At 41.1% G+C, this 17141-nt stretch overlaps 1 protein-coding gene across 4 annotated transcripts in view; it reads right to left on the bottom strand.

The window, feature by feature from the left end:
• PTPN21 (protein tyrosine phosphatase non-receptor type 21) overlaps positions 1-17141 on the bottom strand; it is a 64576-nt gene that overhangs the window by 32495 nt on the left and 14940 nt on the right. For all 4 annotated transcript variants that reach the window (XM_034769403.1, XM_034769402.1, XM_034769405.1 and 1 more), the window contains 2 exons: positions 9290-9459; positions 3101-3198 (listed from right to left, as the gene is read on the bottom strand). In XM_034769403.1, coding sequence (XP_034625294.1) covers positions 3101-3198; positions 9290-9459 — 268 coding nt within the window. The remainder of the gene's footprint in view (positions 1-3100; positions 3199-9289; positions 9460-17141) is intronic.

Genomic DNA, 17141 nt, shown 5'->3' with positions numbered 1-17141 from the left:
CCTGGTAAGGAACCAGCTAAAGCAATCTCAGAACTGTGAGTGATTATCTTTGAGAACTTATGGAGGACAGGAAAGCTCCCAGAGGGCTGAAGAAGGGCAAACATAGTACCTATCTTTAAAAAGGAGAACAAAGAGGACACCCAGAGAATTATAGACCGTCTCCTAACTTTGACACCTGGAAAGATACTTTACTGCAACCAATTAATCAACAATCAGTTTGTAAGCACCTAGGAGATAACAGGGCTACAAGTAACAGCCAATATGCATTTGTCAACAACAAATCGTGCCAAACAAACCTAATTTCCTTCTCTGTCTGGGTTACTGGCCTAATGGATAGGGGGAAGCTGTAGATGTGATGTATCTTGGTTTTAGTAAAGCTTTTAAAATAGTTGCAAGTGACAGTCTCATGAGCAAACTAGGGAAATGTGTTCTAGATTAAATTACTATATGGTAGGTGCTACACTGCTTGAAAGACCATACTCAAAAAGTAGTTACCAATGGTTCGCTATCAAACTGGGGAGATGTATTTAGTGTGGTCCAGCAGCGGTCTGTTCTGGGTCTAACGCTATTCAATATTTTCATCAAGGATTTGGAGAATAGAGTAGGGAATATGCTTAGAAATCTGAAGATGGGAAGGATTGCTAGCACTTTGGAGGACAGGATTAGAATTCAAAATGACCTTGATAAATTGGAGAACTGGTCTGAAATCAACAAGATTAAATCCAATAAAGACAAGTTTAAATCACTTCATCTAGAAAGGAAAAATCAAATGCACAACTACAAAATGGGGAATAACTGCTTATGCAGTAGTACTGCTGAAAAGGATCTGGGGCTAATAGTGGATCACAAATTGAATAGGAGTCAACAGTGTGATGCAGATGCAAAAAAACCACCAAAATCATTCTGGGGTGTATTTACAGGAGTTTCAGCTGTAACTGTCTGCTCTACTAGGCACTGGTGAGGCCTCAGTTGGAGCACCATGTCCAGATCTGGGTACCACACTTTAGGGAAGATGTGGACAAATCTGAAAGTCCAGAAAAAAACAACAAAAATGATAAAAGGGCTTAAAAAAATCTGACCTATGAGGGAAGGTTCAGAAAACTGGCATGTTTAGTCTTGAGAAAAAGAGACTGGGAGGGGCTCTGATAAAAGTCTTCAAACATGTTTGTTAAGGGCTGTTATACATATCAATTGTTCTTTTGTGCACTGAAGGTAGGACAAGAAGTAATTGGCTTAATCTGCAGCAAGGGAGATTTAGGTTAGATATTAGGAAAAACTAACTAACTATCAAGATAGTTAAGCTCTGAACAGGCTTCCAAAGGAGGTTGTGGAATTCCTGTCATTGGAGGTTTTAAAGAACAGGTTAGACAAACACCTGTCAGGGATGGCTTAGGTATATTTGGTCCTAACTTGGGGCAGGAAGATGGACTAGATAACCTCTCAAGATTCCTTCCAGTCCTACATTTCTATAAATATCAGAGAAGCTATAAATTAATCTTCAGGAGAAAAGGTCTCAAGGGACCAGAGCTTCTGCTGAATGTCTGTTCCATATTTTCATATACAAATATAACTCACAAAAATATAGCTCTTATTTAGAAGCCTCACCGAAGAAAAGTACTTAGACAAATGTCTTTAACTGAGAATGAATAGTATTGTGTGGGCTAGTATTCACATTTAAAGGAGACTTCAGCCATTTTAGATTAAATTAATACTATACTCATGATCAGACTAGTGTTCGGAATGGATTTACTGTTACTATTAAAATCACAAATTGCTGTGGTATTCCTCAGTGGGGACAATGACAAATCACCAACTTGCCAAAATCCAAGTGTGCGTGTTCCTGGTAAAAGCAGTTGACCCACCTTATAAGTCACCTTAGTTATCAAGCAGTACCAACCCAAAAGATCTACTATTCTACACTGGTTTTTCAGTGTGTTACTAACACATACAATTCCTCTCTTACAACCCTGCCAGATCAAATGAAGAATGCAAAAGTTACAGGATAAAATATTTTCCATCTGAGAAGAGGATTATATTGAGAAAGATTCCCATAAACAACTCACTGAGCAGAGACACATTTATACTCTCCCAAGAGCATAAAATGAGTAAGCAAGAACTTGGTAGATGAAGAGTATTAAAGGGCTAGCCTGCACTACAAAAAACTGATTTTACATACATAAGGTATTTTTAATTCACCCTATTTCACTGGTAAACAAAGCAGAAAAACAGATTCTCTTCTTTAAATGTGATGCTATCAATATGTACACTTAGTTAATTTTTAAAAAATCAACTACAAGTTTCATGTACTACACAAGTCCCCGGCCAATGCTGGTGGTTTTACAAACTATTAGTAGTTATATTGGAAGACAAAATGCAAGCAAAGGTTGTGGGAATGGAAGACTACATATAATGAGTCTGGTCATGGGAAAGACAGGCAAACTGTTAGTTCTGGGGGTTTCTAGGTTTTTTTAAATATATGTATAACCTATCCAACCTGCCCCCCAACTAGCCAACATTAAATGGCTAATTTCTTGTAGGCATCATGGCAGAAGGGGGTCTTCAGGAGAGATTTGAATGTGGGGTAACGGTCCTGTGGACTAGCTCTGCAAGCACATTACAGGCGTAGGGGGAGTTGGCGCGAGAGACAACATGGAGAAAAGAATATGGGTGTACAGACACATTCTTAATTATTAAAATGCAGCCCCCTCTCCTGCTCCTAAACCAACAGGAGGAGATTGCAGCAGTTGAGACGCAATGAGGTCTAGTGGTCTGAGCACATGACTGAGAGCCAGGAACTCCTGGGCCACTGACTCCCTCTGTGGCTTTGGGTAAGTCCCACTGAAGTTAATACAGTTTTGAGGATCAAGCTCTTAATGACCAACTAAGTGCTGAGGCACCATAATCCAGGTGCATTAAATGATTATAAATTCAAAGCAAATATCATGTATTTTACAAAAAAGGCAGGCATAGAGCCACATAACTACATACAGAATATCTACCATAACAGGGGGTGTTCGTGTAAGCAACAAATATAAAATATACATCCAAATATCTCAAGTCACCATCCCTAAAATTTACTTAGTGAAATTCCTTTGTTTACCTTGAACAGCTAAGCCAGCCAGATGAATTGCTTGCTCTAATGTGCAAGGAATGTTTCCCTCCAAGATATCTTTCTTCAGTTGCAAATAATACTGGTATCTACAAAAAAAAAAAAATATCCATGTCAGCTTTTTCATTTTTGTTTCAGTACAATATAGCCAAAAAAATCTTTTGGAAGCCAATGAATTTGCATGCATCGTTCCTTCCAAATCTCCTCCCATTCCCTCACTCTCTCATTATTGAGGAGACCACAATCCCCCTTGTCACTCAGTCCCATAACTTAGTGTTCATCTTCAGCTCCTCCCTCATCCTATAGTATATCCATATCCTGCCACTTCTTTCAACACATCTCCAGGATCTGATCTCTCCTGCCTGCCCAGACATCAAAAACGTACTCATGTCCTCCTCATCGCGCTATTTAATTCCTATAACCACTTTTTCTGTCGCCTTTCTGACAATCACACCACTTCTCTTCAGGCCATTCAAAACACAGTTGCTGGTCAAAACAATCCCTGATGGTCAATCTGACATCACTCCTCCCTTTGAATCACTTTGATTCTTGCTTCTCCAGTACATCCACTGCAAGCTATATGTCATCCCCTTTAAGGCCGTACATAATCCATTCCCTTCAACCGGGTCTCTCATCCAATTTATCCAACCTGGTCTCTACCTGTGTCATCTCCTCCATTCATCAAGGACATCACTTTCCCACAACCACCTTTTTGCATTCTTCCATGCCATTCCTTACGCAGGGAACATGCTTTCTGAGGAAGTCCAGCAAGCCACCAGCCTCTCCACAAAGTACTTCCTTAAAACCTACTACTGCTGTAGTAAAACCTACAGAAACGGAGCCAACTAAAACATTTATTTACTCTGAATATATACATTTTTTAAAAGTTTAAACGTCCTCATGCGGTACATTAGCCCTTGCTCAATATTGCAAACACTTAAGCATGTGCTCAACTTTACTCACTTGAGCAGTCCCATCTGAAGTCAAGTAAAGCACACAAGTTTTTTCAGCATGAGGGCCTAACTGCATAATTTTATTGGTATTGTCCCTGTCCCCCTAACTGTTTTACAACATCACATTGAACAAGAGTTTAAGAGTTCCTGGGGGCAGGGATCTTGTCTTTTTACATTTCAGGAGATACATTATGCCATTAGAAACAATAAATAAATGCATGTCAGACCAAACACAGGAAAACAGATGTTTTCCATCTTTACCAAAGACTATTAAACACGGCAACCTTTTAACATATTCTCTACTATTTTCCCCTCTCCCACAAGAACAGAGCCATGTGCTATATGACAATAAATACCAGTGCTACATAAATCACACACAAACAGAGCTGGGACTAAAATCCTTTGCTCCAAAAACACACACAACCCTTTAGAATCATAGAATGCTACGGTCGGAAGGGACCTCAGGAGCTTATCTAGTCCAACCCCCTGCTCAAAGCAGGGCCAATCCCCAATTAAATCACCCAACAGATTTTTGCCCCATATCCCCCTCAAGGATTGAACTCTCCCAACCCTGGGTTTAGCAGGCCAATGCTCAAACCACTGAGCTATCCCTCCCCATTTGTGCAAAAGAAAATCACCCTAACCAGGCAGTAGGTTTCTTTTTCTTCCTGCAGGACACCTGCTAAAGGAATATATGATGCTCATACAACTACCCCATCTTATTATGGGCAACTTCCCTCAAATGTGGGCCTTGCACTCCCTTGGATATGCCAAATATACAGGGCTGGCCTTACCATGAGGCAAACTGAGGCAGCCACCTCAGATGCCAGACTGTGGGGGGGGTGCCACTAGGACCTGAAGCAAGATGGGGATGGGGGTCCCCCGGGGGAGACCCTGAGACTGAGGGGTGTACTGCCAGGGGGCAGCACCCCAGATAAAGGGGCACTGGAGTCTAGGGAGGGACACGGGGGCCAAGTGACAGCGGGACACCAGCCTGAAGAGGGCGCTCCAAGGCTGGAAACGAGCTAATTCCTGAGACACCCCTGCGGCGCCTCCTGCTGGTTAAGTCCCACATCGCTACACCATCCAACACATTACTAGCGTGAAATCCCCAATGGTGACAAAGTGGAGAGGCCATGGCTTATACTCTCAAAAACCCAGAATGCTGTATACTGTTTTTGTTGCAAACTTTTCCAGTCTAATGTTCCAGCCACATTGGGTTCTACAAGAACAAAGGACTGGAAAAATCTGGCTAGAAATCTGACATGCCATGAGAAGGCAGCAAATCACCAGAGAGCATTCCATAGGTGGAAAGAGCTTGAGAGGAGACTAAGGTTAAAGGCTACCATAGATGATCAGCATCAAGAGAAGATTGCATCAGAGTCTCTTTACTGGCAAAGTGTTCTGAAAAGGCTCATTGCCATTGTGAGAATGCTTGCTGCCCAAAACCTAGCACTGTGTGGCACATTAGAGCAGCTGTATGTGCCAAACAATGGAAACTTCCTTAAAATTGTGGAGCTGATGGCTGAGTTTAATGCTATACTCCAGGAGCATCTAAGAAGAGTCACTACCCAAGAAACGTACACACCCCAATTCAAAATGTGATCATACAGTTAATGGCAACAAAAGTCAAACAGAAGATTGTGGCAGATCTGAAGTCAGAAAGATATTACTCGGTTATTCTGGACTGCACACCTGACATCAGCCATATGGAATAAATGACTTTAATGGTGCCTTTTGTAACAACAGAACCTAGTGAAAATGTCCCTGCAATGGTGACTGTCAGAGCATTTTCTAGAATTTATTGACATTGAAGATCCTACAGGAGCTGGTATGACAAATGTGCTTCTTAAAAAGCTGGAAGATATGGGAATTGTGATAGCTGACATGAGAGGTCAGGGCTATGATAATGGTGCCAACATGAGCGGAAAGAACAGAGGAGTGCAAACACGGATCCAAGAGTTAAACCCTTGAGCTTTTTTTGTCCCATGCAGTTCTCATTCATTGAAATTAGTGGTCAGTGATGCAGCATCAGCTTCTAGGGAGGCTGCTGAATTTTTTAATGTAATTTAAAGCATCTATGTATTTTTCTCTGCATCAACTCATCGATGGCAAAGTTTGAAGCAATATCTGGGAACATCCTCTCTGACACTGAAACCACTGAGTGCCACATGATGGGAATGTTGAGTGGAGGCGATAAAGCCTATCAAACACCAAATTGAGAAGATAGATGATGCCATAGTTGCCATTATAGAGGATAATGCTATGACAGGAACTGTTCGTGGGAGAACAATGGCAGAGGGAAATGGAATCACCAGAAACATACATAACTTCAAATTTCTGTGTGGGCTTAGTGTTGTGGTATGATATACTGTTTGAAATAAATGTTGTAAGCAAGAGACTCCAAGGTATTGACCTTGATATCTGGAGCAATGGAACAACTGGACAAAGCAAAGTCATACCTACAGTCTTACCGGTCAGATGAGGGATTTCAAAACGTTCTGAAGAGTACACAGAAGCTGGCAGAGGAACTTCACACTGAAGCTATCTTCCCACCCATTCAAGAGTCACCGAAGAAGATGACATTTTGATTACGAGGCACGGGATAATCCCATAAGAGACCCCAAACAACAATTCAAAGTTGAATTCCTTAACCAAGCACTAGATTGTACAATACAGTCAGTTGAAGAACATTTCATGCAGCTCAAGGAACACAGCAGTATATTTGGGATGTTGTAGGATATTCCAAAACTCCTCACTATACCTGAAGAAGACCTACACCAGCAATGCAGGGCACTAGAGACAGTGTTGACACATGATGACATGAGTGATACTGAGGCGAGTGATTTAGGTGATGAACTGAAAGCCCATTCACGATACATTTCAGCAGAATCAACTCCAAAGACTGTTCTGGAAAATGAATATATATATATGCACAAATAAGATGACCACCCTCTTTCCAAATACTTTTGTTGCTCTGTGCATACTTCTAACACTTCGTGTAACAGTTGCCTCTGGAGAATGCAGCTTTTCCAAGCTGAAGTTAATAAAAACACATCTACGCTTCACAATGACACAGGAGAGGCTGGTCGGCCTTGCAACCATCTCAATAGAGCATGAGCTGGCCCAAACTGTGGACCTTCAGCCGGAAGTAGTTCAAATCTTTGCAACCAAGAAGGCACGGAAAATACCACTTTGATTATTCAAACACATAAAAATGCCAGTGTTTATTATGCAGACAAGAAAAGTTACATTTGCTGTTCAGGCATTTGAAAGTTAAGTGTTACTTAAAATTTTTGAACAAGGCATTTTAAGTTGTTAGTTCTCCTTTATTGGGGTAGGTAGCAAAGCAGTACCATGAGAGGAGTAGAACAGGAAGAAGGCAGAATTGAGACCTTTCAAAGTTTTGGCCCAGGCGAGGGGGTATGGGGCGTCATTTGAGCTCCCCTCCTCAGGTGCCAAAATGTTGTGAGCCAGCCCTGCAAATATACCACTTGTTTAACACTCTTTGGACCAGATTCTGGTATAGAGCAGAAGTAAGTAACTCCATGAACTTCTCTGAAGTTAATTCCCATCTTAACTGATGTGAATTAGATAACAATTTAGTCCTTTATATCTAGCTGCCCACAGTATAGGAACACAGAGTTTGCACCTGAACTCGGGTCTCATGCATGGCAGTATATTGCAACATTACTGAGCTATCGCACTAGAAAGTTTACAGCTTCTGTGTCTGCTAAGAATGTCTATATTAGAAATACTGGCAGTTTCATTCCACTGAATTAGAAAACTGCCTAATCGAAGTGAAAGCTTTTAATATTTTGATCTTGCTGAAACAATTCCTGATACGTCAACCTGTGGAATCCTATACCAAGCTTAGGACCTAATCCAATACCTGTTAAAGTTGATGGAAATACTCCATGTCTTGGAGTTGGATCAGGCCCTTACAAACCTGGAAAACAACTGAAAAACAGCCCACTATGCATTTTAACCTTTTATAAAGAAAACAAGCGTACAGCTTTTCCCATGGAAAATGAGAAACAAAGTCAACAGGACTTGTACTGCACTGTATAATATGGTGGAGCTGCAGGATGTATTCTGAGACACCCCACTGCATTAAAGCATAGCAGCCTGTAGTTAACGTTGTGACAGTTCTCAGGGTAACCAGGACTGAGAGTCATCTTGTTACCCCTCTGCCTTCAGTGTGTGAGGGAGTCTTGCTTGTGCTTAACTGGTTGTCAGCTCCCTGAAAACACAAGCCTATTAGCCACCCAAGCACTCTCATCTGGGCTGATATTCACCATATGAAGAGCTGATCAGTGAACATGCTGAACTGGATTCTCCTTTACAATTAACAGCACTTTCTGGCACTTGTACTTGTGATCAGTGAATTCACAAAGCAACAGTGGAAATGGATGCACAATTTCCTATCTGATCTCCATCTTTATTGTCTATAATCACACTCAGCCTTAGATGGGACTTTGCAAATATGGTTTATGAATACCAGAGTGTGCTGACAACAGGACAACTTGCCTCTATCAGCTCTTCAGGTAGTAAGTGTTGGATTGGTTTCCTGAAGCAAAGTATTCCTCTGAAAGAAAAGCCTATAATAATTGAAAGGCTGATCGTGCAAGCATGTCTGTGAGTAACTTTACTAGGCTCCAATGGACTCATAAGGTCATTGGGAAAATTCATCCCAAGAGTAACTCCATTATTATATAGCAGGGATCGGCAACCTTTGGCACATGGCCCATCAGGGAAATCTGCTGGCGGGCGGGCCTGTCCCGTTTACCTGCCGTGTCCACAGGTTCGGCCGATCGCGGCTCCCACCGGCTGCAGTTTGCCATTCTAGGCCAATGGGGGCTGCGGGAAGCAGCAGCCAGCATATCCTTCGGCCCACTCTGCGTCCCGCAGCCCCCATCGGCCTGGAACGGCAAACCGCGACCAGTGGGAGCCGCGATCGGCCGAACCTGTGGTCGCTGCAGATAAACAAACAGTCCCAGCCTGCCAGCAGATTTCCTTGACGGGCCGTGTGCCAAAGGTTGCCAATCCCTGTTATATAGTCTAAATACACTAAAAGGATAATAAATGCCACAGTTTGGGCACAGTTTGCGCCTTAAGCCTGCATTTCCATTTTTAAAAAGGTTGGAAATCAGGCAATTATGTCTATTTTAAGAAGATTCATAGGTTAGAATGTTAAAAGCTGAATTTAAAAACATGTGCAGTTTACCTGGTAATCTCCTGCTGAAGCTGAGAAACAGTAGGCACATAAAACACCACTCCAAAATATACCGTCGGCTCCAAAGCATATTTGTCCAGTTGCTTTTTTAGAGGCTTGTCCAAATCTACCCACCGGCGCTGGTTCTGCTTATTGTAATACCACAGACTGAAATAAGTAATCTGAAAAAGAGGGAAACAATTCAATGATCAAATCATGTCAGTATTGCAATACCAAATAAAGTGCATATATCGTAAACCTGGCACTGTCTCCATCTTCACAAAAGGCTAGAGATACAGGATTAAAAACAGTTTAACACAGCTTTATAAACCTATAGTCTTAGGATTCAAAACTACCAGGAGCATTGAAATATTTTTAACAGTAATAGCATGCCATATTAAATATTTGAAATAACAAAACAAACCCAGGTAGTTGAAGAAAACACTTTTGGCTGCCTAATATATAAATTAACAGCCCTATTCCCAAAACACCACCAGCTTTTATTATTGTGAGCATTCTCGTTGACTTTGATAAGACTATTCACATAAGTAAATAATATTCTTGGTAGTAAAAGTTTACATTTCATGATGCAGCATTAACTTCATGATGCAGAATCAGACCCATTCAAATCTAAGTTTCACACCATACAAGAAGTGATCAATAATGTCTGATTTGGCAGTCTTTATTCCTGTGAGTAGATTCATAGATTCTAGGACTGGAAGGGACCTCGAGAGGTCATCGAGTCCAGTCCCCTGCCCACATGGCAGGACCAAATACTGTCTAGACCATCCCTGATAGACATTTATCTAACCTACTCTTAAATATCTCCAGAGATGGAGATTCCACAACCTCCCTAGGCAATTTATTCCAGTGTTTAACCACCCTGACAGTTAGGAACTTTTTCCTAATGTCCAACCTAGACCTCCCTTGCTGCAGTTTAAACCCATTGCTTCTGGTTCTATCCTTAGAGGCTAAGGTGAACAAGTTTTCTCCCTCCTCCTTATGACACCCTTTTAGATACCTGAAAACTGCTATCATGTCCCCTCTCAGTCTTTTCTTTTCCAAACTAAACAAACCCAATTCTTTCAGTCTTCCTTCATAGGTCATGTTCTCTAGACCTTTAATCATTCTTGTTGCTCTTTTCTGGACCCTTTCCAATTTCTCCACATCTTTTTTAAAATGCGGCGCCCAGAACTGGACACAATACTCCAGCTGAGGCCTAACCAGAGCAGAGTAGAGCGGAAGAATGACTTCTCGTGTCTTGCTCACCACACACCTGTTAATACATCCCAGGATCATGTTTGCTTTTTTTGCAACAGCATCACACTGTTGACTCATATTTAGCTTATGGTCCACTATAACCCCTAGATCCCTTTCTGCCGTACTCCTTCCTAGACAGTCTCTTCCCATTCTGTATGTGTGAAACTGATTTTTCCTTCCTAAGTGGAGCACTTTGCATTTGTCTTTGTTAAACTTCATCCTGTTTAATTCAGACCATTTCTCCAATTTGTCCAGATCATTTTGAATTATGACCCTGTCCTCCAAAGCAGCTGCAATCCCTCCCAGTTTGGTATCATCCGCAAACTTAATAAGCGTACTTTCTATGCCAATATCTAAGTCGTTGATGAAGATATTGAACAGAGCCGGTCACAAAACAGACCCCTGCGGTACCCCACTCGTTACTCCTTTCCAGCAGGATTGGGAACCATTAATAACAACTCTCTGAGTACGGTTATCCAGCCAGTTATGCACCCACCTTAGAGTAGACCCATCTAAATTGTATTTGCGCAGTTTATCGATAAGAATATCATGCGAGACTGTATCAAATGCCTTACTAAAGTCTAGGTATACCACATCCACAGCTTCTCCCTTATCCACAAGACTCGTTATCCTATCGAAGCCTATCAGATTGGTTTGACATGATTTGTTCTTCACAAATCCATGCTGGCTGTTCCCTATCACCTTACCACCTTCCAAGTGTTTGCAGATGATTTCCTTAATTACTTGCTCCATTATCTTCCCTGGCACAGAAGTTAAACTAACTGGTCTGTAGTTTCCTGGATTGTTTTTATTTCCCTTTTTATAGATGGGCACTATATTTGCCCTTTTCCAGTCTTCTGGAATCTCTCCTGTCTCCCATGACTTTCCAAAGATAATAGCTAGAGGCTCAGATACCTCCTCTATTAGCTCCTTGAGTATTCTAGGCTGCATTTCATCAGGCCCGGGTGACTTGCAGGCATCTAACTTTTCTAAGTGATTTTTAACTTGTTCTTTTTTTATTTTATCTGCTAAACCTACCCACTTCCCATTAGCATTAGAGTAACAATTTCAGAATTGAGTCCTCGATGAGCACGGACATGGGTATAAAATGTCAATCTAAAAATCAGACAAGCCATCAGTACTTTTATTATAATAGTGATTAATATAAAGCATCAATGTTGTGCATTGGTATCAGTGGCAGTAAGGAATTTCCCCAAGTGGTTTATACACATGCACTGTTATAGATGGTGCAGGTAGAAACACCTATAGACTGCCTAACACTTTTCTTTAAAAGACCACGTTTCCAGTTCCTTATAACTTTGCAATGTTAACTGCCAGGGCTGAAACATCCTATGCCAAGAGTCTGCCTCAAGTTGATTTCCCCCATCCTCCCCATACTAAAAGGGTCGGTCATTTCTGAGAATGGGAGTAGGAAAAAACGTGTTTGCCCATGTTCAAAGAATGTGTAAAACTGTTTCACTGGAAAGCTTTAGAACCTCCATGCTTTGGAGCAGGGACTTGAAATTTGTCCAGGGTGTTGACTTGGTGTCAGATGTGCCTTTTGTGGTTGTGCTAATGGATGGGGGACTCACCCAGGATGTAGGAAACCCCCAGTTCAAGCCCCACTTTTCTTGAGGGAGAGAAGTGATTTGAACAGGGATCTGTTACCTCTCAGGAGATTGCTCTAGCCACTGGACTTTAGGATACTCTTATATGGGTCTCCCTCAGTCTCTCCTATTGAAGTTGTTAGTTAACTAACTGAATAACTAAATATTAATTAGGCAAGTGAAGAGTTAAATAACTCTATAACCTAATAGATAGGGCAATGGCTCTCAACCTTTCCAGATGACTGTACCCCTTTCAAGAATCTGAATTCTCATGTACCCCCAAGTTTCACCTCACTTAAAAACTTACAAAATCAGACAAAAATACAAAAGTGTCACAGCACACTATTACTGAAGAATTGCTTACGCTCTCATTTTTACCATAGGATTATAAAATAAATCAACTGGAATATAAATGTACTTACATTTCAGTGCATAGTATGCAGACCAATACAAACAAATCATTGTCTATGAAATTTTAGTTTGCATTAACTTTGTTAGTGCTTTTATGTAGCCTGTTGTAAAACTAGGCAAATATCTAGATGAGCTGAAGTACCCCCTGGAATACCTTTTAGTACCCCCAGGGATACATGTACTCCTGGTTGAGAACCACTGAGTTAGGGCACTCACCTGAGAAGTGGCTGATCCCTGTTCAAATCCCTTCTCCCCCTCAGAAGGAGCGGGGACTTGAATCCAGGATCGCCCACATCTTGGGTGAGTACACTATCGACTGACTAGGCTACAACTTATCAAGAAAGGCCTCCTCCCCCCAACAGTTTTGTTCCTGGCCCCTCATGCAATTTAGGAATGCCTATCTTCCCTGGTTCTTGGATCACTAGCAGAGATCGATGCCACACTGCAGCTACATTTAGGAGCCTCTCTCTGTGACAGGACTGCGGTTTGCACACACCCCCGCGGTCAGCATCTCCCATTGGCTAGCTTAGTTGGCTCCCTACATAGTATGCTGGCTTTGCGGATTGCAGCGCGAGATGCCTCTCTCTCCCCATTCATTGTACAGGGTGCCTAGGTGCCTAATTCATGCTTTGCAGATTGCAGTGATATTCTGTGATTTTCTAGGGATCTAAAAGTCAGGGGCTGCGATGCTCAGAATCATAATGCCGAAGTCCCTTTGAGGGTCTGGACGTAAGGTACTAGGATGAAAGCATCCTAGAAAAACCTCAGAAAGATGATAATTTTGGGTTCAGTGCAGTGTTTGGATGGTGTGCAATAAACACCACACAGGGACAAAGCCACACACTGAATGAAGAGGATAAAAAAAAAAAAAAAAAAGTATTGAACAGCTACCCATTGAATGACCCCATCAATGTCCATTGGGCACTGAATAAGGCATGGATCCTATGAAAAAAAGTGTTGATGATCATGTAATTAAAGGGGTTTTCTATACAAACAGCTAGACCAGGCAACCTATGGCACGTGTGCCGAAGGCGGCACACGAGGTGATTTTCAGTGGCACTCACACTGCCCAGGTCCTGGACATCGGTCTGGGGGGGGCTCTGCATTTTAATTTAATTTTAAATGAAGCTTCTTAAACATTTTAAAAACCTTATTTACTTTACATACAACAATAGTTTAGTTATATATTATAGACTTATAGCGAGAGACCTTCTAAAAACGTTAAAATGTATTACTGGCACGCGAAACCTTACATTAGAGAGAATAAATGAAGACTTGGCACACCACTTCTGAAAGGTTGCCGACCCCTGAGCTAGACTGTAGCAAGTGGGGATGTGAAAGTGCCCCGCATTAGCCTAGAGCGGACTAAATGTCCGTGTGCACCTTGCAGATGCGCACAGGCTTTGACGGAGACTCGCATCAGCAAGGTACATAAAGACAGGTAGTGTACTGCAAGCTAGTGTGGGGTAGAGCCACAGTCCAGCTTGCCATGGTCTAATTGTTTGTACAGACATGCTCACTGACTACATACTATAATGTGCACACACAAGGAGCGGAATTAAAGTTACATGGGCAACCTTAATTATAGCATTTCCTAACTTCTGACTGTTAGAATTTGCTACTTAACATCCTTTACATTACATTACATTAAAACATCCTTTACATTACATTACATTTACATTACATTACATTAAAACAAAGTAAGGTAGGTGAACTACAGGAATACAACTACAATAATGTAGACTCATACCTCAATTAAAGTTGAAGTATAGGCCAAGAGCTGCCAGATCGCACCTGCTGCTGTGAAAAGCTTGTGTATATAAGCCTATTCTTACTACTGGTCCAGTCCATCTGCCCAAGTACTAATGCATTTAGCTGGCCTAGCAATTATAGTAACAGCTAGGGGCTACCACTAATCTTTAGGATCAGTGCAATGTTTAAAGCTGGACATTGAAACCTAACAGTATTTTGGTCACCACTACTGAACCAATGCAGCCTACTGTCAAAATGTGTGTGTGTTTGTCTGTGTCCCTATCTCCCCGAATCATATGAACATTTATGAAAACTGATCCAATGGGTATATGTGACAATGCCTAGAAAACCATTTGACTTGGTTTGATCTGTAGACTTAATCTAAGCCATGAAAAAGAAAATGGATTGTAATTTAAAGGGGGATGGGGGGACAGAGGGGCTTGAGATTTGGGCTAAATATGCCAAAAATTTCAAACCTGTCAGACTCAAAATAGGCACCTAAATCTATATTGAATAAGTATCTTGGTTTTTCGGAGGTGCTGACTGCCTGAAGTTTTCACTCCGTTTCTTTAAAAAGCAGGCCACTTATGTTGTTGCATAAAAACAGATCAAAGTTATGACCACAAATAAGGAAATGTGTCCACTCTTAAATATGATTGAGTGTAATTGTGTGCATTTAAATAACCTTCCCCCCCCCAAAAAAAATGTTTACACTTGAATGCCCAGAATAAATAGATTAAAGGCAAATAAAACACTATGTGCCAAATCCTGTCTTCTGATTCACATGCAAGCCTTCTTTTGGCTTCAAGGGTAGCATTTGGCCCTATGAATTCTCAGCAGAGGTAGTGCACTCTGGAATACTGGTGCCGATTAAAATAGAATCATTTTTTACTCATTGCTAAAAGTCTGTTAATAGTAGCACAAGACATTACACAATCCTAAAAAAAGTGACATGACATAATTCTTAAAATATGTTAAGCTTCTGAGATTAACACTGTAGTGAAGTTTGTTTATTATAGCAACTTATTTGTCATTTATCTCCTGGGCAGAAAATCAACCTGGATAAAAAGAACTGTAGAATTTCTACTTAATTACTTTCCAGCTAATTACTTTCTGCATTATAGAAAAGAAATAGCTGGTCTCTTATATAATTGTGGAACCACTGGAAAAAAAAAAGCATAGTACAATAAAAGGAACTAATAAAATAGGTCTAGAGGTGAATACTAATATGGAAACCAAAATTTTAGGTGGGAAAAGGTTGCTTCTATCGCCTAGATGCATGCCACCTTGCTTTGAGGCAATCAGACTTCACAAGCTAAGCAGCTGGGTTTGGTCAGTATTTGCATGGGAGACAGAGGAAGAGAGACAGTTCTGATGATATGCTAGGTCATGATCTACTGTACCTTCTCTGTCAGTAGAATATTAATGGTGCTAAAAGGCAAGGTCTTGTTGGAGGTTGTTCCTTGTACATGAAATATAAACCCGAGGTCTCACTCACTTGATGGTCTCTTAAGAAACCACAGGAAAAACTGAGCTTGAGTCTTAGTGCTCTAGCCAAATTCCAATTCTGGTCATTTCATTCTGCCTACCTCAGTTCCCCCTGTAGTGTCAACTGGAAGCCATAGTCTTCCCCTTCTGTCCTATACTGCTGTGTACTGTTGCTGTTAATCAGCTGCTGCCTTTCATTTAAGTGGTTCAAACTCCTCCCTAATTTAATTCCATTGACTTCAATGGAGTCATACCGGGGTGAATTAGGCTGAGTTTATAGATCAGCTTAAATTTGTAAAGCATGGTGGAATCCTTCAAGATGAAAGCTGCTTTATGGAGGTTATTTATCTTTATTGTGTGGGAGAATACATTTTAGTACAATATCTTGAGGTCACTTCTAGTCTGCATTTGTGCTGTCTGAAGAGGATCTTATAAAGATAATTTGTCAGTAACTGGAAATGTAAGCTTCCCTCGCATGAACTCTGCAACTCTTGCTGTGACCCCAGGATTACATCTTACCATGATCTCTGGATTTGATTTTACATCTCAAGAGAATCTAAAGGCAAGTATCAAGAAAAGCTTTGTTTCTCAAGACTTTTCAATCCGGTTCTGCTGTTGCCTCTGAAGGTTTCTTTAATAGGTACCAGGTGTTATGCTGCTGCAAACATACTAATAACATTATAAATTCCCCATCTGTCAGAAGTCCCATAGCTTGGACTACAGACTGTCACGTGTTCTTCTGAGGTTTGATTGTGGTGGCTAATTAGTTATTGCATAAGCAACTTCAACAATCTACTGTATATTTTGTCACATACAAAGTGATCAAATATGATATTAAGAGTTCTCATGATAAAAGCTAGAAAAAGGAGCACTCCATAACTAAGGCCTTATAAATGGATTGGAACAGAAAAGGTGAACGTTATTCTCTAGGTGGCTAAAACAATTGCAAAAGTACATTAACTAGAAGGTGCCTGCCTCAGAGATACTATAAATAAATGAGACAACACGCCAGACTAATTTTATAGTCTGACCAAGATATATTAGGAGCGGCAATCAGGGGACCTTTACAGTTTTGCAATTCGGACTTTGTTAGCGATATGCAAGGGGAAAAAATCAAAATGGGCAGAATGACATTTTCCTGAAAAATGTGTCTTGAAGATCAAGCCCTCCCCATTACTGTCCATTATTATTATTTAACATTGGCACTACAGTAGTGCCAGTAGACCCCAATCAGGATTGAGGGCCCACTGTGCTGTGCATATAGTAAGAGACAGTCCCTGCCCTCAAGGAGCTTACAATCTAAGAGCATAAGTGACACACCAAGGGTGTTGGTCGATGAACAGTAA

Source organism: Trachemys scripta, chromosome 4 (genome assembly GCF_013100865.1).
Source record: "Trachemys scripta elegans isolate TJP31775 chromosome 4, CAS_Tse_1.0, whole genome shotgun sequence".
Taxonomy (NCBI): domain Eukaryota; kingdom Metazoa; phylum Chordata; order Testudines; family Emydidae; genus Trachemys; species Trachemys scripta.
The sequence above is the reverse complement of the archived record's forward strand: the minus strand, read 5'-3'. Positions and strand labels throughout refer to the sequence as shown.